Here is a 21,816-nt window from a genome sequence, read left to right on the forward strand (position 1 = left end):
AGACAAACAGAAACCTTCAACAAAGCTTCAGAGAGATGTAGACAAACAGAAAAGAGTAAAGAACAGGTGGATTCACCATTGAAGAGTTGAGAAGTAGAAAGAAGAGTCGAGAGGGAGAGAAATTAGGGTTAGAAATTTGAGAAACTTCTAGAGAAAGTGGAAGGAAAATGAGAGAGGGCTTTATTGATGTACAATTAGTACTACGTTTAGTACAATCAAAAGATGCATTGTTGGTCCTCTAAATGTACAATTTGAAAATGTACAATTAGTACTGCCTTTAGTACAATGAGCAGATGCAGTGTTGGTCCTTTTAAATGTACAATTAGTACTGCCTTTGGTACAATGAGCAGATACAGTGTTGGTCCTTTTTAAGTGCCACTTCTAAATAAGGGTAATGAATATGTGAGACTTTATATAATTTGGGGTCCACAAAAGTAACATGCAAGTGAAAAATTGTACAATGACAAGAGTATCCTCAAATTTAATTTTTATCCCAATAAACATACATGTTGACAGTGTCCTGGTTGCTATTCCCATTTCTTAGCAATGCTCGTGCTGTGCACGGGCCCAAGCGTTAAGATTAATTTTTAAAATTGATTTACATGTTTTAACTTTCAATTTGTTGTATATATATACTTCTAAATTAAATATTCAAAAAGGAGAATATTTGATATTCCCTCCGTGTTTTTTTTGGTTGTCATAGTTTTCTTTTTAAGAGTCAAGCGATATGAATTTTGATTAATATTTTAAAATGTATTTTTTATCATATTGATATGAAAAATATTGCAATTTATAGTACTTTCCGTATAGTTTTTGAATATCTAAAATTTTATTTTAAAATATCGAATTAATGTTATCTAATTTAGCTTTGAAAATTAGTCAAAATTAACTCTTGAAAAGTGCAACATGACAACTAAAAAGGGACGGATAAAGTAATATTTAAGCTATACTTAGATAATACTACAAAAAATATTGTAAATTATATCTGCTATTTTTTTTTAACTCAATTTATATAATATCTTTTAAATGTAACTAATAATATTTTGTATCTCAATTTATATAGTCTTTCTATCTTGATTAAATATTTTTTGTGTGTAATTGATTAACAAAGGAAGTTGCTTCTACTTTCTATTGAATATACATTTCTATATGAAAGGTATTAGCATGTATGATATAGTTCTATTTTATGAATATATATAAGTTGAAATTGAACAAACTGTAATAATCAATTTATCGCACCGCTATATTGAAATTAAATTTTAAAATATCAAATTATATGGAATTAATTTTTAAAAGCCATAATTCTCTATTCTATGAGTATATATATAAGTTGAATTTTTAAATTGAAAGAAGTTATAATTACCTATTTACCATACCGCTAAACATTGAAATCAAATTTAAAAATATCAAACTATATCAAATTAATTTTGAAAAGTCATGATTCTCTATTCTAAACTTGAAATTGAACAAACTATAATTACCGATTTACCATATTACTAAATATTAAAATCAAATTTGAAATGAATAAATGGATCCCCATGCATGATGGAAGTTTGAAATGAAGAAAGGGTCCCACGCATGATCACAATATTGTTGCAGATGAAATTCTCCTTAAAATGAAGTGTTGGCAAGCAGGTGAAGCACACGGTGTGCTGCCTGCTAAGTGTTAACTCTCACTTGTTAAATAAGAGAATTTATTTCATTCAAAGTGGCGTAAAGCAGGGGTAGATCTACACGTAGGATAGGGATTCACCCGAATCCCTTCGTCAGAAAATTACATTATATATATAAAATTAAATTATGTTTTTTATGAAAATATATATTAAAATAAACTCCCCTCAAAATGTAAAGAGGCTAGCTAAGGGGTTCATGTACTCTCCAAATATAGAGTTCTCTATTTTTTCAGACAACCAACTCCAACCCAATTCTCTATTTTACTCTCTAAAAAGGAATCTTTTTATCTCTCCTTAATATTATATTATTATTTCTATTTCATTCTTATTTTCTTATTTCATAATATAAATCATTTATTTCTTTTTTCCCAAATAATTAATTTATATGATTATTAATGTGATATAAAATTATTTTTATTCTAAATTTTTAAATAACATAAATTGCAAGAAAATATAATATAATACATAAATTAGGGGACAAATTCAAATTAAAGTGACATACAATTACATAAACACTCAATTTGCAAAATTATTACATTGCTCCCATAAATGCTCTATTAATGCATTACGGAGTTCAAAATGAGCATTTTTGTCCTTAATTTTTTTATGTCTAGCTAAAAATTGTTCAAATCAGAGATTTTCATCTATCACCATTTCTATAGTTGGAGTTGGAGCCTCTACTACATATTGAATTGGTGCATTGAGATCACGGTCATCCTTAATTATCATGTTGTGCAGTATAATACATGTAATCATTATATCATGTAGCACTTCGTTTCTCCAAAAACGTGACGGTCCTGCAATAATTGCAAAATGTGATTGCAAAACTTCGAATGCACGTTCAACATCTTTTCAGCACGATTCTTGTTTCATCGCGAAATTTTCTTTTGTTGGGAATGAGGATCACGAATAGTTTGAACAATTGTAGACCATTTAGAATATATACCATCAGCTAAATAATAACCCATATCGTATACCATCACAACCATAGTCACAACCGCAATCGCAATCACAATCGCAACAATTCTCGGAATCATATCCTATTTTTTTCCAAATAGTGCTCAATCTAGAAACGACCTACCGGATTTCTAAATTATTGTTGTGATCAATTAATTATTATGTTATGTATTGTATTTTATCTTGTATTTAAATTATTATGTTATGTATTATATTATATTGTTATCTTGTATTTAAATTATTATGTTATGTATTGTATTGTTATCTTGTATTTAAATTATCATATCATGTATTGTATTTATAAATTAAATTTTTTCATCTTGCCATTTTAATTTTGCGTATTCTTTATAATGAAAATTAATAATAAAATAAAATTTTATTATTCACAAAAATTAGAAAAAAAATTAAAATACTATTAATTTGAAATTAAAATAGTATATATTAAATAATATTTTTTAAAAATATTATATTACATTTAAAAAGGAATTATGAATATTAGATATTTAATTAATAGAATTATAGGTAAAATAATATGTTAATTAGAAAGTAATAGAAATAATAATAAAATAATGAAAAAGTGAAATAGAGAGTGTGAATAGTAGTTCTCCAAATTTGGAGAACTACTATTCAACTCTCTAAATTTGAAGAGTAGAGGGAGATTTGGAGGTGGGTTGGAGTGCCCATTCTCTATTTTACTCTTCAAATATAGAGTATGAAGAGTAAAATAGAGGTGGGTTGGAGATAGTCTAACACTTTCCTTAATTTTTTTTCCTTTGGAAAATCAAATAGCAAAGCTTCATGGGCTCAAAATCTCAGTCCAATGAAAAACTTTATTATTTTTGGGTTAGAGCTTTATTTTTCATTATTTTTCTTTTCTTTTTTTTTTATACTATTTCTCCTTTTCAATTTCCATTTGTTCAAATTTATTAGGCGCATTATTTATATTTTTGTATTTTGTTCTTTTTATTTCTACAGTTCATTTTATTTTTACGTAACTCTCTTTTTATATACTAATTAAACGAAATTTTAAAAAAAAAACTATCAATTGTTCTTAAACTTGAAATAGAGAAAAAATATTTTAAAGATAAGGTAAACTAAATTTAATCGAATGAAGAAATTTGAAAGACATGAATATTCATAATATTTCTTTCTTATTTTTTCAGTTCTATTCTAGAGAGATCTAAACTAAATTTATTTGATTTATTCATCTTTTTTTTTTATACAGATGAAGAACCTTATAATTTGAATAAATGAACTAAAATCGGAAATGACATTTATTTTTCCTTTTAATTGCATTATAATTATAATATTAGTAACTAAATCCCCACATATTTTTAAAGAGTATTAAACAATTTTAAAGTAACATATGATTGAATGAACACTAATTTAATTTATTTTAAAAATTCAAAATAAAGTAGAACAATATAAAAGAAAAGAAAAAAATCACATTGTTTTACAAAATAAAAGAAAAAATTCACATTTTTTTCAAAGAAGAATCAATGAAGCAGGGTAAAAGGAAGAAACGCTAAATGCGGCATGGCAAGGCAAGTTAAATTTAATGAACTAAGGATAATTTTCTTCTTTCCCGGTTCGTTTCGCTCCATTTTTTGATGAGCAACTTTCGCATATAGCTACCATAATTAAATTAATTATTCCCCTTAGCTAAAGTTTCCATAATTACTGACCGTAGCTATATTTTTAAGTTGCTACAGTGGTGATCGGCTATATAATTCTTTTTTTTTCAAAGTTTTATAAAAAATTGAATTCAAATTTAATGAAAGCTAATGGCGGTAATCTCGGCTAGGAAAAGGTATAAATCCCTTAATTCACAGAATATTAGCTCGTTAGACTTTCCTACCAGTTATATCTTCTCCGTACAATTCAATTGATTTCATCTACATACATCCGATCCAATCTCGGCGGCAACTCACTTTTCTCGGCTAGAAACATATATTTGATTTGCATTGATTCGTATTTTTGATTTTGCATTCATGTAGATGAAGAACTTGAAAAAACAGAGCAATTGAGCTGATTTGTATATGTAATTGTATAAATTCTCCATTAATAATTGGAGTTTCATTCTAACAGTTGTTCGCAATTGTATTCTAATAGATCGAGAATTATCTAATTTTTATCCGTGATTGTATAATTACTCCATTGATAATTGAGGTTTTGGTTGAAGAATCTATTTTCAGTTGTATTTGAATTGATAGAGAGACAACTTGATGTCTTCAATTTGAGTACGTAAATGTATAAAATAGAAATCAATTGTATAATTTACTGTAGTTTATGTCAAATTGTATACGTCCGTAATTGTATAAATATATTCATGTGTGTATGTGTATAATTGATTGTTGGGTGTAAATTATGTGGAAAAATTGTCTAGTTAGCTAATTATGTTTGTAGTTGTATAATTGAGATAAGTTTGATTTGTGTGTATTATTTGATTGTTGACCTGTATCTTTTGTATACGTATAATTTTACATTATTTATTTTGTGGAAAAATTGTCTGTTGAATGTGTGTTTGTATATTTTTGAATTCCTGTTTGTATATATATACATGAGTTATTTTTGTCTGTACATGAATATCTTCCATCGATATTTTGGTAATACATTCTGGAAAATGGGATTATGCAAACTGTTACATTGACTACGTTATTGAGAGGGGTAGTTTTTAGAGAAAATGCATTTACAAATATATGAATTTATATACAAACAACAAACCTCAAGAGTAGATGTGAAAACAACAAATATACAACAGTAGATCCGAACTTGAAGAGTTTATACAAATAATATTATACAATTTGAATAAAAATTATACAATTATATTATTATATAACTATGGATACAAATTTGACCCAAACCAAACCCAAATACAAAAAAATATAGTAAAATGTAATTTATTTGAAAACTAAAATGAGATTTCCTTTTACCTCATAAATATACGATTAAATTTGTATATACAAACACAAGTGTGTTACAAAATTACAGATGTTGCTTTTTATGCTCGTGATCCAAGATCAAATCCCAAATATCTCTAACATTTTACACAATCTTAACCAATAAACACGAAGTCATTATCTTTTAATCGCGCAAATTAAAAATTATATTTAACATGTATATTTGTAATTTTGTCATTACTCGCCTCTAATCAAAAGTTAATATATTCTTCTTACTCTTCACTCCTCAGCAAGGAATACATCATATCATGATATCATATTATATATCATCAATCATCATATCATATCATACAATATTAAAACTTAAAAGTGGAAGAATCTAAGTCAAAAATTGAATTACTATTTTATATTTATACTAAATTAATTTTTTATAAAATATTTTTAAGTAATTAAATAATTTAACATGATATTTAATGCGTATAATAATATAATGGTTCAATACCTATAAATATTTGGTAACGTTAAAACTTTACAACTACAACACAAAATTTTAAGTGAAATATAATCTCATCAATTATATTGAATCGAGTAATAAATGGAAGAATTGTTCTCTCTGCCAAATAGTTAATGCATGTTGTATTTATAGTGCAATTTTTTTTTTAATAAATGGGGAGGATGTATATATGAAAAGTTTGCTAACTACTGATCAAAGTTTAAAATTTATATTTGATTACTTTAAATAAATTAATTTTAAACATCAAAATACTCCTCTCATTTGAAGTTCTCATCATATTTTTTTTAAGAATTATTTATAATTATTGTATTTTATTGATTATTATTTACATATTTTCATAAAATTTTAATCATTCTAGCATATCTATATAAAATTATATAAGACACACGTATAACATACACATCCAAAAACTAGTAACTAGAAAAGCATTGCCTTCATGGCCTTAATAAGAAATGATATTAATTACGATAACACGTTCAACACTAATCACGGTATATTTTAATAAAATATGCATATTAAGCTCAAAATATGAAAATACACGCCATAAATTATATGATAAAATGGAGGGAATTAACATATAAAAATGCATACTCCTAGTCAAATATCAGTATATACCCCACACTAAAATTCAGGTTTCCCCTCAAGCAAGTTATACTTTATATGGAATTTTCACTATATGTGGACTAATATTAACTTAATTATTGTAATTTATAAAATAGGTTAAACAAACATAGTTGATAAATATGACTAGGTTTTTCCTGTTGGATTGAATCACTCTCATAAGCCATAATGGTATTCTTGATCTATGCAACAATCCTAGAGATGTCATAAACTAACTAACAATATTTACGAGATACACATAGAGCTATTTTTCTTCTTTACAAATAACATTAACAACGGTTCCTCAATTTATTTCTTCAACCCTTTTAACTTTAGATTACGTGAAATCGTGATAAAGAAATGAATTATGAATTTAACTTAATCCCAACATATAATTCATGAAGAAAGAATTGCTTAAAATCAATATATGGAGATCAAAGACTCCTTATGACTTCAACTTTGTTATATGTTTGCTATGAATTTTTTTTTATCATAATTAAGTCATGTTTTCTTTTTTCTGAAAGAAAAAATTATATTTGACTAATCTTTTTGTTTTTGGGAGATATTAGTGGTACCCTATCATTGTAAGAATCTTTTTTTTTTAGTGAATTGTCAAACATTATTTCTCTCAATATTTTATACTCTTTTATATTGTGGACAACTATCTTCATCTGCAGATAAAGATCGATCGAATCACATTAATTTTTTAATGTCTCTTTTGATATATTCCTCTTTTGTTACTTGATTTATCGTCCTTCAAGCTTTGCTTAAGTAACACCTAGTTATTTTGATTCTAACTACATCATAATCAAAATAATTTTATAATTTTTCTTTCATTGATTTCTTTGACTTTAACACCATCATATGCACCCATCAATCAATGTCTAATAAGGCCACTACTTGAATGATTCGGTAGAGAAAAATAGAAATTACAAACAAGTTGATGAAAAAATAATTCTACATCCCTTTTCCTTTTCATTTTTTCCTTGAGAAAAGCTGGATATTATGATAATAATAAAATGGTCAAACTTATGGTAGGTGTCATAGACTACAAGTATTTCATTTTAATACACAAAACACGATAATATCGTCGACTACTTCCAAGATTCTAATATCATGGTGGGGCCACGTTGAAGAGAAAAAAGAAATAAAAAAAATATAGTTATAATATCATGTTGGGGCCACGTTGAAGAGAAAAAATAAATTAAAAATATATAATCTTATTTATAAACTCAAAGATTCTTGAATCTTCAATTCAAGTTCTATTTATTCTATATATTTTTGTATTTTGAAAATAATTAGTAACATCTCTATTTATAAAATAATAAAAATCAAATTAAACTAGGGATAGAAAACCTAAACTAAGACAAGCAAATTCTATCTAGATATAATTAAATAAATAGAAAAAATACCAAATTCAAAACAATTTAGGAATTCTACTCCAACTTTTAATTACCATTCCAACATTTTTCCCTTTTAAAAATTGATATAATTAATGACGTTGACAAATCATAATTGACCACGAAAAAAATAATTTTACAATATTAAAATTGTTTTCTATTAACAAATAATGACATGGATGAACCCTTTTCAAAGGAAATGGGATAGATGAGCCAAATTTTTGACGTCATAAATAAATTTTTTTTCTCAAAATTTAATGACATATTTGAGCTTTTTTCTTTTTTATTTAACAAAATTTGAATTACGTGAAAACGTTTAACACGTAAGCTTTTATGTACAACATTAACTAACCTACTAATTAGAAACTTGTGGTTAAACATATTATGCTATTATTATACAGATTGCCATTAAAGAGACATTTTTTAAAAATTGTGAAAGAGTCTTTTTTTTTATATATAAAAAGGTTAATTTTATTTATTTTTTTGTAATAAAAGGGAATCATAATAAAATAAAATTGGCCGGAAAGTTACATGGATTTTGTCACCATGCAATTAGTACTTTTTTTCTTTTATTGATGTCACCGGTGGACCACACTAAAAATCTTTTTTTTTTCCTTTATTGAGGTCGTCGATGGATCATGATGCGTTTGATACGAAGGAAAAATATATATTTTTTTTATAAAATATCAATGATAAAATATGTTAATGATATTGGGATTGGATACATTAAAATAAAAATAGTACTTATGTTTTTAATGTCATGATTTATTATGTATAAAAATAATATTAAATATAATATATAGATAATACATATGATAGTTATATATAAATTGAAAATACAACTTATCACGTAAGGAATTAAATAATATTAAAACTAGTAAATACATCATTATATCTAATAATAATTCCTACTATGACTCATAACAGCTTGCAACTTACAAGTTACAAGTTACAAGTTACAAGTAACAAGCACGTTGGATAATATTACTTTCTCTCAATTTGATTTATATGGTTTTGAAAAATTATACTCCATGTGGAATATATATTTACATAACTATAAACCTTATCATTAAATATAAAATACGTCTTTTAATAATAAATAATTTTAAATAAAAAATATGTCAATTTTTTAAAAATAAACTAAAAAAAAATATGACGCATATTTTATGAGATAGAGAGAGAGAGTAGGTAAAATTACAAAATTGTTACTCCTTTTAAAAAAAAGAATTTTGGCATTGTTTAATTTGATACGAAGGAAAAACTTTTAAAATATACTATCTAAATTTAGGTTTTTTTTTTTTTTCATTCGGTGTCCGGTAACCCACATTGGAGCCCGACTAAATTTGGATTCGCTCCAGAAAGTCCCACGGGGTAAAACGCTCCCTAATAAAAGGGACTCCGTATCCAAGGGGCTCAAACTCGACCTCTCGATTAAGAATAAAGGGGTACTTACCACTTTATCACAACCCTTGTTGGTTAAATTTAGACATTCATATGGCTAAACTTATCCAGTTAAGGAAAAATATCTATCTTTAAAGTTAAATTATTTCTATATTTCATACTTAATTATTTTAGTCAATATAATGTTTAGATTGTATCATTTTTTTTATTATATAATGTCATATATTAATAATTTAAAGAATAAAATATTCAAATGTGTGGCATAGTAGTTAATTAAGTGATTGGGAAAATAAAAATTATTAGGTAATTCTTCTCATCTATTCCTTTTGTCCGACAATAATTATTCACTATACTAATTTGAGATGTACAATAATACTTATCCATTTTATAAAATCAATGAATAAATTATAAAGTGAACGAAGTATGTGACTATGAGATTCACTGCTGAAAAAGAAGTCTATTTAAAGGCTTATGAATGGTTAACTCCATTCTCACTTGCATATTTTATTCTTCCATTTCATCATCAGATATCCATATCACAGTGTCATCTTTTGCAACATTGCCTTTTAGTGGGGTCTTCAAATAAAGGTACCTTTTCTATGCTTTTTGTTTTGGTTGTTTTTCCCTATTGTTTGGAAGAAATCAACAAGTTCTTATCTGAAAAAATATTTCATTTCTACTGATTCTTGATACCCTGTTTGTCTTTTGACATGGTGAGTATTGTCCATGTTTGAGAACTAAAGAAATGGTTGGTCAAAAATCAAATCTTTATCCTCTTTTCTGTGTTTATTGGTTGTGTCTGTTCTTCTGAAAGGGGAAAAAAAGGGATCTTTTACACAAATATGACCGCCACTGTTTACTTTTTCTAGCTAGTACACATAAATTATCCTCTCTCCGTCTCAATTTAAAGACGCGTGTAGTCCTTTAAATCTTGTCAGGTGAAATCAGTGCCGGAGCCACCTTAGAATGAGGGGTTCATTCGAATCCCATTCGGCGAAAAATTATATGATTTACACATGGTTAAAATAATTTTTTAAGTATATATAGGAGATGTGGAACCCTCCTCGGCTATTTCGTGTGTCTATTTTTTTAGATTTTGAATCCTCTTATTGAAAATTCTGGCTCCGCCACTGGGTGAAATGTTGAAATTGAAAAACTTACTAAATATAGAAAGAGATTCTCTGGGACGAACCAAAAAAAAAAAGTAGACACTTAAATTGGTTATACACAAATTGTACATATTTTCTTCTGGCTGTTTTTTGTTTAAGTGGTTTGGGATGGATGGCTATTTAGGTTAATTGGTTGAGATCATTCTCACAATTTACTTTTTCTAGCTAGTATATATAGATTATACTGATTATACATTGTTATACACATATTGTACATATATTCTGTCAGCTATTTTTAGTTTAAGCGGTTGAGTGGACGGCTATTTATGTTAATTCTTCAAATCTCTTGCATTAATAGCCGGTCGGATTTAGAATAATGAATTGAAATATGGACTATGGTTAGATTGAATCTTTAATATTGTCTTTTCTAATTTGTGTAGGATTTTTGGAGCATTTCTAATTTGATTACAATTTCACCTGAAATTGAAAAGGTTTTATCTAGTGGTTTGAAGATGTATTTGGTTGAGAGCAAAGGAGGGGCTATAGTTTGCATGTTGTTGTCTTTGTTCTTCTTAGGGACATGGCCAGCCTTACTAACTTTACTTGAAAGAAGAGGAAGATTTCCTCAACACACTTACCTTGATTATACTTTGACTAATCTTTTGGCTGCTGTCATAATTGCTTTTACTTTTGGTGAAATTGGGACAAGTTCATTGGAAAAACCGAATTTCCTTTCTCAACTCGCTCAGGTTGGTGCCTAATTTACAGCTAATAACTCTATATGATTCGATCGATGGGTTCGAGTGTGAAGCATAGATGCAGGATGCTAATGTATAATACTTGTATAGATATGAACACCTTGAAATTTAGTATTGTTAATGATAAAGTATGAATAGGTGAGTTCTTTTGGTACTTGTGCTGATAGGAGGTAATAGGTATCTTGTAGAATTAGTCGAAGTGCGTGCAAGCTAACCTGCACACCACGGTTATTTAAAGAAGTATGAATAGGTTAGTTACAGAACAAGAAGAGTAGAGGGGGAGGGGGATTGGTTAGTGTTGTACCATTAAGGTCGAAAGAGTTTGTTGCACTAGTTTTTAGTTCTTGTTTCGTTTGGTTTACGTTGCGTGTAATACTCTGAGTAATAAGTAGTTTATTTGACTGAGCATGATTTTATATGTAAACTTTTGCTGGAAATCTTGGATTGTGAAATTAACATTCTCTAATTTTGGCATTGGCAACTTATGGATCGAGGCCATTTATATGTTGCATAACTTCCATTCAATTAAGTACAATATATATGTTGCAAGTAGCCACTCGGGAACATGATAATGAATAATACAAACCTACATGACTGTCCTTCCGTTCACCAGTCACATTATGTTCAGTCTTCATTTCACCAGCATTTTTAGCGGTTTAAAATGATGACCAAGAGACAGATGATATTACCACCTATAAGCTACTTGATAGGTGGATTTAAAGACTAGAATTCACCGCCTCTTGTTATTCATATGATGTCTCATTGAGATGAATTATTGTTACCGTGCTTAATTAAGGTGGAGTCTTTTTTATTAATTTTGTCATTGGTTTGTCCGGTGATCTTATCTGGAACTTTGATTAGCATCTGTTTTAGTTTCTTCTGGTTTAACTTTGTCACTACCAAGAGATCCGTGTTACTGTCAAGACTTTATCAGTCATCATTACTAGCAACATTTTACGGTTTTAATGCTTACTTCTATCAAGATCACTTATAGGCAGGATATGCTCTTGTTCAAATTGTCTATGGTAATAGAAACTTTCCAACAATTCCACCAGATTGATTGCATGTACTGTTGTTAATTGTTGAAATTGCACAATATTATGCATTTTGGAATTTTCAGGATTTTAGAATCACATTTGTGGACAAATGGTGCAGGATAATTGGCCCAGTGTCTTGTTTGCAATGGCTGGAGGGGTGGTTCTCAGCATTGGGAACCTTACAACTCAATATGCTTGGGCATTTGTTGGTTTATCAGTTACCGAGGTCGTCTCCTCAAGCATTACTGTTGTTATAGGTATGATTTTAACTTTTCCGAAATGACTTAGTGACTGATGTCCCTTTCTATAGTATCATAATTTGTTTAAATTTTGGACTATTGCTTCGGTTATGACAGGAACAACCTTGAATTACTACCTTGATGACAAAATTAACAAAGCAGAGATTCTTTTTCCGGGGGTTGCATGTTTCTTGATTGCTGTTTGCTTAGGCTCTGCTGTTCATGCATCCAATGCAGCTGATAACAAAGCAAAGCTTGATAGCTATTCAAATGAGTTTAAAGATGGCATTAGGTATGCACCAATACGCGTATATACTAAGGACATCATTTTCACATCTTTGCAAAATCGGGAATGACATTTTTGGTTTGATTATTTTTTGATTAAATAATAAAAACAATATACGTAAGACGTTATTTTTTCCTCTGATTCTCATGTCATGAATTCATGATAGCGTTGTGTGTTGATGTTCTATATATGACTAGAGGAAGAGTACTGACATTTAATGACTTAACCAGCATATAGATTTTCCATATTTTGTTTTTTTTCTTCCTATTGAAAAATGCAGGATTCGCCATTAATCTCGGGAAATTGATGTTTATTCTAATTGAAACATTTGCAGGGCTAATAATATTACTGACTCTAAACAAGCATATACAAAGACAGGTATCATAAGCTTAAATCTGAAAATATGAAGTTTCATATCTTTACTGTTTTAGAAGATCCATAGCCTTCATATAGTTTTTTCCTAAAGAATTATTTTGGGAATGCTAAATATCCATAGTTGAGATAAATGATGCGGAGAAGGGAGTGGCTTCCACAGAGAAGCCAAAATTTGGGACTGCTCTTTTCCTTATTGATCTCGAGAAGAGAAGAGCGATCAAGGTCTGAAATTCTTCTTATATTACTTATCTTATTAAATGTTATTAGAGCTTCAATGTTAACTTCTGGCTTGAAAAGTGATCATGGACTACATATTAGATCTACGCGGAATACTTCATTTAGACATTAGAACTACAACATGTTTAGATTGAGCACCTGAACACATGATAAAGTGTTCCTATTAGACGTAGACACTTCCAGCTCAAAGTTTGAAAAAGTTTCCGCCTATATCTAATGGAAAATGTTCAATGGATAAGCGCTTTCCTAGTTTGTTCATAATGGTGTGCTTGCTTGCAGATATTTGGGAAGAGCGCTATCATTGGTTTGGCTTTAACATTCTTTGCCGGAGTTTGTTTTTCTCTCTTCTCTCCAGCATTCAACCTTGCCACAAATGATCAGTGGCATACTCTAAAAGATGGAGTTCCGCACTTGAGCGTCTACACAGCATTCTTCTACTTCTCAGTTTCTTGCTTCGTCGTTGCCTTGATTCTTAACCTCATCTTCTTATACCGTCCTGTTCTAAATGCGCCCAAGTCATCCCTAAAGGCTTATATTAACGACTGGAACGGTAGAGGTTGGGCACTTTTGGCAGGACTTTTGTGTGGTTTTGGAAATGGTCTACAATTCATGGGAGGTCAAGCAGCTGGATATGCAGCTGCAGATGCTGTTCAGGTAAGTCATTTATATTATTATATTAATCAATCGCGCCTCAACATAGTTGGTGTTAGATATAATGAATCCTCTGTATCTATTCCGCGATAAAATTGGAAATGAATATTAGACATAAACTATAAGCTATAGACCTCGAACATGTTACTCTTGTCTATGAGATGTTGAAATGTGTTTTGCAATTCCAGGCGTTGCCTCTCGTGAGCACATTTTGGGGGGTAATTTTGTTTGGAGAGTATCGAAGATCGTCTAGAAAAACATATACGCTACTAGTTGGTATGCTGTTTATGTTTGTTGCAGCTGTTGGAATACTTATGGCATCGTCAGGGCATCGAAAATAGTGCTTCGGGGACGGTTAGAACTCCATAAATCATAATGTTATTTGTACATATTGTCAAAATTAGAAAAATGGTACTATTGTATATGATACATTACTGTTTCTTGTTGAACAGAAGCACAATTTAATTAAAATTCTGCTGGGGAATTCTCACTGTATATAGCAACGATTGTAAGCATTTAGAGACTTTTTGTATGGATAATGAATCACATCTTTCAACTTCCTTGTATTTTATTTATATTTATGCAATTCTTGAATTTTACTGCACTACAAGTGAAATTTTAATGATTTCATTAAATTTTTAACTTGCGTTAGTTTGAAGGATTAAATTGCATATTTATATTAATTGAAGATTAAATAGGCTCAATCTAATTACACAAGAACCAAAACTGGAATTTATATCTATAAACTATAATAAAGGAGAAACATAGCTGACATGACACCTCTCTATGACCTCCATTTATATTTATTTTTTTCCTCAATTTTTTGACCATTTTTTCTTATTTAAATTAATTATTATATTATAAAAGTAATTTACTGAATTTATTACAAATAAATATTTCATTAATGGAGGTACATTTATAATAAAAACTCTTCACATGCCTAAAAATCTATTTATTCTCTAATCAATTGTTTAGTAATTAAAATAATACTAGTATACGTACCCGTGCGTTGCGTGAATATTTTAAAATGAATAATTTTTTAATTTAAAAATAACTAATACGAATTATTATTGAGTATTAAAATTGCAGGTGTAATCATATATAATGTTTTGAGTTTACATAAATAGCTGGTGCTAAAAAACTTTATCCAAATCTATGTGCAAGTGAGGATATGCTCTTTAAAAGACACCAAATATTTTTCTAACAACTTCTTCTTCTCATAGTATAATGAAAACTAATAATAGCATATGTGTGGTGTGTGTTAAATTGATATTTGCGTTAATTAATTAAATTTAAAATTTGTAGATCAAATTTGAACTTAGTCTTAAATATAAAGACTCTAATTCTAGTAAAAATATAAAGATAATTTAAAAATCCGACACAAATGGTTTGGTTTGATATTTGAAAAACTCGAACCAACCCGGCCATGTACACCTGTAGTTGCATGTATATGTAATGTATTGATGTTGTATAAATGGTGTATAATCATGTATACATAATCATGTCATTTCACCAGTTAAGGTGTATTCTCAGTTTTCAAAGTAATAAAATTAGGAGTCAGGATCTAACAAATAAGATATTTTACCTAAGAAAATCCAGCAAATAAACTATTAATGAAAAGTATTCCTTGTAATTTTTTCCGCTCCTCCTTTTTTAACACACAAACATACTATATAATACAAAATAGTCTGGTTCATACAAAAGACTGAAAACTTGTTTGAGATATAGGGATGTTCAAGTTGGGAATTCGAATCGAAACACAATGTTTTGTCATACAATGAAATAATATCTCCAAATGCAAATGATTTTAGGAGATGCAATTTCCAAATCATGACAAGTCTTTTTCCAGTCTATGATTTAGATAAGAGGTCCATGTCGTTGTTCCAACCATCAATCTGAAATGCAGGAAACAGTAATAATCAGTTTTCGCATACATTTTCGTCTTCTTGAAGAGAATGAACAGTTATCTTATTCAAGATTAACCATACTGCTTAATAACTTACATTATACTCTGTAATGAAGAGTACTACGTTGAGATATATTGCAACGGACTAACTTTAAGAAACAAGGAATGTAGAAGAAGAAGCTTACATGGAATGTTAATTGTTGAACCTAATGGACAGGTACACCTCAAATAAACCTCCTACCTGCATCCATGGAAACAATCAAAATTCAGCTGCAACTCATGAACAAAACAAATGTGGTGGTGGAACATAACCAACCCTGTTTAAACAGTAAAAAATGTGTCATGAGAAAAAAGTAGTGCAAAAAAATGCACAAGTCTAATTTACCTAACGTAATTGCCTGTTGTTCATGGATTTTGACTTGGTTTACCACAGTGATGTGCAAGCATGACCTTGGAACTAGTAACCTATAAGGAAAAAACACACATAAATTTTCATGAATAAATCATATCTTAAAAGTGATATACAGAATACCTTACTTGAAGAATTAGAAGAAGAACAACAATTTGCTTCAAGTGAACTAGCAGAATGCTGAAAGCATAGATAAGATGCAATTGACTAATAATTTTGCATAGTTTAATGTCAAAATAATTGCAGGAAATAGAAGTGAATTACATAGAGAACTTCTTTTCTAGAACTCGTAGAAAATAATAATTAAAAATGCGACTCAGACGCGGAAAGAGAATCAGAGACTTACGCAAGTTCTGAATTATGCTTCCACCAACTTCAATTTTTTGAATATGGGAAATGTTGGACCACTGGGAGTTTGGGCCACTCCGATTGTTGCAACTTTCTTCTAACTTTGGACAGCCTTCAATTTTCAGGCTCTGTAATTTAGTGAGGCGTAGCATGGCATCTCTGTATGGCAAATGCTCTAGTTTTTCGCAGTTCCGTAAACTTAACTCTCGCAAAGAAACAAGGTTGCCGAGCCCATCCGACAGAGCTTGTAACAACGGACAATCATAGATATCCACATACCGTAATTTGGGCATGGCATTTGAGAAGTCCACATGTTGTAGCCGTTTGCATCTCCATAGTTGTAAACTTTCAAGAGAAGTAAGGTTGTCAAGTCTATGAGGAAGAGCCTCGATTCCAAAATCACATATTATGATATCAGTTAGGGCTGAGAGTTGCATAAGCTGATAGGGCAGAGAATCCCAGTGACCACGTCCGCACACTCTCAGATTACGAAGGGACAACAGCTGCTGAATGCCATTAAATATCAATTGGAATGCCTCAAAATCCACCATCTCTGTGAAAGGACCAATATGCAATGTCCTTAACCCAGTGAGACGGTGAAGCCCCCCTGCGGGTACACTAATCAATTTGGGACATGCTGATAAAACCAAACATATAAGTGAAGGCATTTCCCACATGTGTAAAGGCAAGGAGATTAAGTTGTTACAGCAGATGACCACCAAAAATTCCAGAGACCGACAATGCTCTAGCATTCCACTTGGTAAACTGGTCAATCCATTACAAGAAAATAACCCAAGATTTTGGAGGGAAGTTAAATAATTCTCTTCACTGGGAACAGGAAAAGAACTGAAATTGGTGCATTTGTCAATCATTAAACTCTTAAGAGAATGGAGATTGTACAAGCTTTGTGGCAATTCACGAAACTCTCCGCAGCCTGAGACCGATAGGTGTTGAAGAGAAACGTTGTTGCGTAGCATCTCATCAGGAAAACAAGTGAGCTCTTTCACAGCATTGACACTAAGCTTTACGAGAGATGTCAAGTTGCTGCACAAGTTCAACAGTGGCATTTCACTGTCAACTCTATCAATACTTAATTCATGGAGGATTTCAAATTGATTCGGAGTACTTTTTAACAATGGACAGTTAGTAATGCTCAACTTCTCAAGCTCAGGAAACATTCTTACCCCAACGTCATCTCCCCTCCACTCAATAAGGCTACACATATCCTCCAATATTAGTTCTTTCAGTGACGGGAACACTTGGATATTGCTGTTTGATCCATTATTGTTAACATCAATACAATAAAATCTAGGCCCGATACATTCCACCTCATGAAATCCTAACAGCTCAAGATGCCGAAGCAATTTCAGTTGGCCAAGTGATGGAATTTCTTTGCATCTTTTGCAACCACTTAATTTCAACATGACCAAATTTGGAAGCAAATCTTCACAGAACCATGAAGGAAATTTTGTCCCTAAATAGTCCACTATTGCTAAGGTTTTCAAGTTAGGATGGGGTTGAAGACCATCCAACACATACTCATAATTGGTCTCACTTCCTTCCGGTTCGTCATGAAACCACAGATATGCCAGCTTGTATATATTCGATTTCTCTTGTAAATGTGCTGTTTGAGCTTCTTCTCTATCACAGACCAATTGGAGACCTTTGATTGTCAATTCACCTCTTAGGTTTTTCAAATGACCTAATTCTTCTATTTGACGACCTTTCTCTAAACCTACCTTGAAAAACTGGAGGGTTTGAAGACAAGTCAATTGTCGCATCTTAAGTGGCATTTGAAAATGTTCATTGCAAATACACCATCCTCCCCAATGCTCATATCTTTTGTCAACAGAAGTGTAATATATGTGTCTCAAACTTATCATATTTCCCATCTCATATGGAAGTTCCTGGAGTAAAAAGCAGTTGATGACTCTAAATATTTGCAAATTATAGAGCTCGCAAATGGAGTTGGGCAAGGCTGTGATCTTAGTGTTGGAGAGATCAAGATATCTCAAGTATATCAGCTTCCCGATTTTGGCCGACAACTCCTTGATTCCTGAACTAGACAAATTTAAAACTCTCAAGAACTTAAAGCTCAACGGCATATCTTCAGACATATAATTTCTCCTCCAAAACAGTGTGCACAAACGTTGTGGCTCATATATCTTATCTATTTGATCCATTGGTGACTCACATCCAAAGTATCGAACTTGAGAAAGTTTTTCTCCATCGTCGCCCTTCGGATCAAATAGTTTAGATTTTAAGATATCTTTAGCCAAATCATGCACAAGATCGTGCATCTTACAGTGTGTTATATTGTTGTGCTCATCTAACTCAACATCTTGTAGCAAGGAATTCTGCAACAAGATTTGAAAAAACCTGTGCCCAACGTCTTCCATCACAGGGATCTCTTGACTTGGACGAAGAAACCCTTCTGCCATCCAGAGTTGGATTAGTTGGTCCTTTTCAAACATATAATCTTTTGGAAACATTGCAAAGTAAGCAAAGCATTTTTTCAAATGTGGAGATGGTAGATAATCATAGCTGAGTTTTAGGATTTTCTTTATGCTATTTTCTCCACTGTCATGATCTTCACCTGCAACAAGGGGGTTGCCATCAAGAATTGATTGCCATTCATGTTTTTCCTTGTTGTGTAAGAGGCCTCCCAACACACTTGCAGCCAACGGTAGACCTTGACACATTTTAACAATCTTGTTGCCCATGATCGCTAATTCTTCTGGAACCCTGCTATCAACAAATGCTCTTTGTTTGAAAATAGACCAACAATGATCTTCTGTTACTTTCCCAAGATATGAAGATCTGTTGCTACTGAGGATGCCACCCGTTTCATACGAGTAGTCACAAGAATGCAGTTTCCTCTGGATGTATTTATTCCTCTCAAGGTGTCAATGAACTCATGCCACGATGTAGAGTCAACACACCAGAAATCATCCAGGACTAGCAAGTAGTTTTTTCCTCCCAATTTGTCTTGTAGCTTCTTGACTATTATATCTCTCCTTTGAACCTCAATTTTCCTCTCTGTCAATGATTCGAGGATTTGTTCAAGAAAGCTCTTTGTTTCAGACATTTCAGGTAGACATAACCAAATTCTCTTTTCAAGATTTGCTTGATGTGTTCATCATTGTAAATCCTCTTAGCCACAGTTGTTTTCCCTAAACCCCCCATACCCACTATGGGAATGGTGCACAGAACAGCAGCCTCCTCTCTCATCTTCAAAATCTTCTCCTTTATCTCATTAACATCGTTGTCTCTACCAACAACATCAGAAGCAACTACTAAGGAATCTGTTTCTCGAATTGGTAGTATTTTCCGAGAAGGAACCATGAGTGATTGGATACCGAGGTCTTTGGCTACCTTATTGATAGCCATCAACTCTTTATTGATGTTGTTGATTTTTTGAGACATTTTTCTCTTAAAAACAGTATGAGAAAAGAAACCACTGACCTTTTTCATTGGGCTGTTTCGGTTGTTCATCACTTTTGTTTTGAGAGATTCATATCTGAATCGATCAAACACATTTTCAGCATCTTCAGCAACTCTCTCAAGCTTGTTGAGCCATTGTTCGACAGACCGTTGTTTCTCAACTTGTGGTGTTTCAACATCATGAATGAAAGCTTGGATTAAGGATACATTTTGTGTCAACATTTCGAGATCTTTGTTGAAATCCCTTGAGCTGTTGACCTCCTCAATAGTGAGAGAAATCAACTTTTCAAGTAAAACTTGAACAGTAGCACCAATTACAGGATCAGCCATAGTTGTGTTTGCTTCTTCACAAAATTAAAGCCTTCTTTTGGTAGTTGTTTGCAGAGCACTAAAAGGAAGACAATAATTCATATACAATCATGCAAACAGTAATAAAAAAATACATGTGGATGAAGATCAAGTTTGAGTCTCTTTTTCCTTGTATATTCATTTACTAGTTGGAATGGAAAAGATTTGTTAGCTTTATCCTTCATTGTATTTTTCAGGTGTTAGATGAAGGGATTATAGGAAATTAGAAGGAAAAACAATCACCAAGCTACAAAAACAAGTGATGAAGGGGGAGTATATAGATTCAGAGGATAAGGATTTCCTTTAAGTATGAAAACAAATTATGAATCAATGGAACTTACCTCATTATTAACTTATCGAATCTCCTGTTATTCTTCAACAGCTCAATGACAGATCAATCGATTGTTAACTGATTGATCGAATCCAAATACTATTTGACAGTCTAGTACATAGAGATGGGTGAGGAGATCAAACAATAATTAGAGTTGGTAATGAGCACAGACAGAGTGGAATGTGTATCGTATGAGTTCTGAATTATTGCATTATTAATTTATTAATTAATGGTATTGGCAGGTAAACAACAATTAGTGGTTTATTAATTAATGATAGTGCTTCATTCCTATTGGATAGTTTAGTAAAAACGACATCGACTTTATTCTAGTCTTTGATGTCTTATTTCATAAAATATATTAAAAAAAGACCCACGATGTAGTCATTTATTTTAAAACAAAAAAGAAATCCATATCAAATGTGTGAAGCTAATGATGAAGGGCGGACCTATGTAGGTAAAATGATTAACAATCATTTAGGCTGTCAAGCATTTTTGAGTTGATTGGGATTGAAAAAAAATTAATCTGTAATGCATACTCTATTGTAGAGTTAATATCTTAAAGGGTTTCTCAATTTTAGGAATTTATCTTAGCAAAGTCATTAAACTTTATTTTGTATCAATAAAATCACTTAACTTAGTTCTTTGTATCATTAAAATCACTCAATCAAATTCTCATTAAAAAAAATTCACACCACAAATAAATTATTTTTTATATTATGTTCATGATTAAATTACTAAAAAAATACTCAGACTTACTATTTCATTATAAAATAATATAAATTCAAAGTAAAAGATAAATTTATCAAATTTGAACCTAAAATTCTCCAAACTGGCGTCTTGATACATGAACCTCACTTTCATTTAAAAAAATTAAAAAATTAAAAAGAGATTCA

General features: G+C 30.6%; 3 protein-coding genes across 8 annotated transcripts in view; 1 reads left to right on the plus strand and 2 right to left on the minus strand.

Moving 5' to 3' along the window:
• The window catches only part of LOC125875252 (ureide permease 1-like), a 16,614-nt gene extending 1,873 nt beyond the window's left edge, over nt 1-14,741 (plus strand). For 2 of the 6 annotated variants that reach the window (XM_049556366.1, XM_049556377.1), the window contains exons 2-8: nt 10,995-11,303; nt 12,468-12,606; nt 12,706-12,880; nt 13,209-13,252; nt 13,371-13,471; nt 13,766-14,140; nt 14,326-14,741. In XM_049556366.1, the coding sequence (XP_049412323.1) occupies nt 10,995-11,303; nt 12,468-12,606; nt 12,706-12,880; nt 13,209-13,252; nt 13,371-13,471; nt 13,766-14,140; nt 14,326-14,478 (1,296 nt within the window). In that variant the 3' untranslated portion in view covers nt 14,479-14,741. Of the gene's footprint in view, nt 1-10,037; nt 10,194-10,994; nt 11,304-12,467; nt 12,607-12,705; nt 12,881-13,208; nt 13,253-13,370; nt 13,472-13,765; nt 14,141-14,325 lie in introns of those variants that run through there. The other 4 variants (XM_049556358.1, XM_049556375.1, XM_049556389.1 and 1 more) reach the window with 4 other exon arrangements.
• Nucleotides 14,742-16,439: 1,698 nt separating this feature from the next.
• LOC125875405 (TMV resistance protein N-like) lies at nt 16,440-17,525 on the minus strand. The gene is made up of 2 exons (XM_049556402.1): nt 16,799-17,525; nt 16,440-16,508 (listed from the first exon to the last, which is right to left on the minus strand). The coding sequence occupies exons 1-2, from the start codon at nt 17,475-17,477 to the stop codon at nt 16,501-16,503; spliced, it is 687 nt and encodes a 228-aa protein (XP_049412359.1). The 5' UTR covers nt 17,478-17,525; the 3' UTR covers nt 16,440-16,500.
• On the minus strand, nt 17,503-19,523 carry LOC125858468 (putative disease resistance protein RGA3). Its single transcript, XM_049538260.1, has 2 exons — nt 17,637-19,523; nt 17,503-17,565 (listed from the first exon to the last, which is right to left on the minus strand). The coding sequence occupies exons 1-2, from the start codon at nt 19,521-19,523 to the stop codon at nt 17,503-17,505; spliced, it is 1,950 nt and encodes a 649-aa protein (XP_049394217.1).
• Between the last annotated feature and the right edge of the window lie 2,293 nt (nt 19,524-21,816).

Source organism: Solanum stenotomum, chromosome 1 (genome assembly GCF_019186545.1).
Source record: "Solanum stenotomum isolate F172 chromosome 1, ASM1918654v1, whole genome shotgun sequence".
Lineage (NCBI taxonomy): Eukaryota > Viridiplantae > Streptophyta > Magnoliopsida > Solanales > Solanaceae > Solanum > Solanum stenotomum.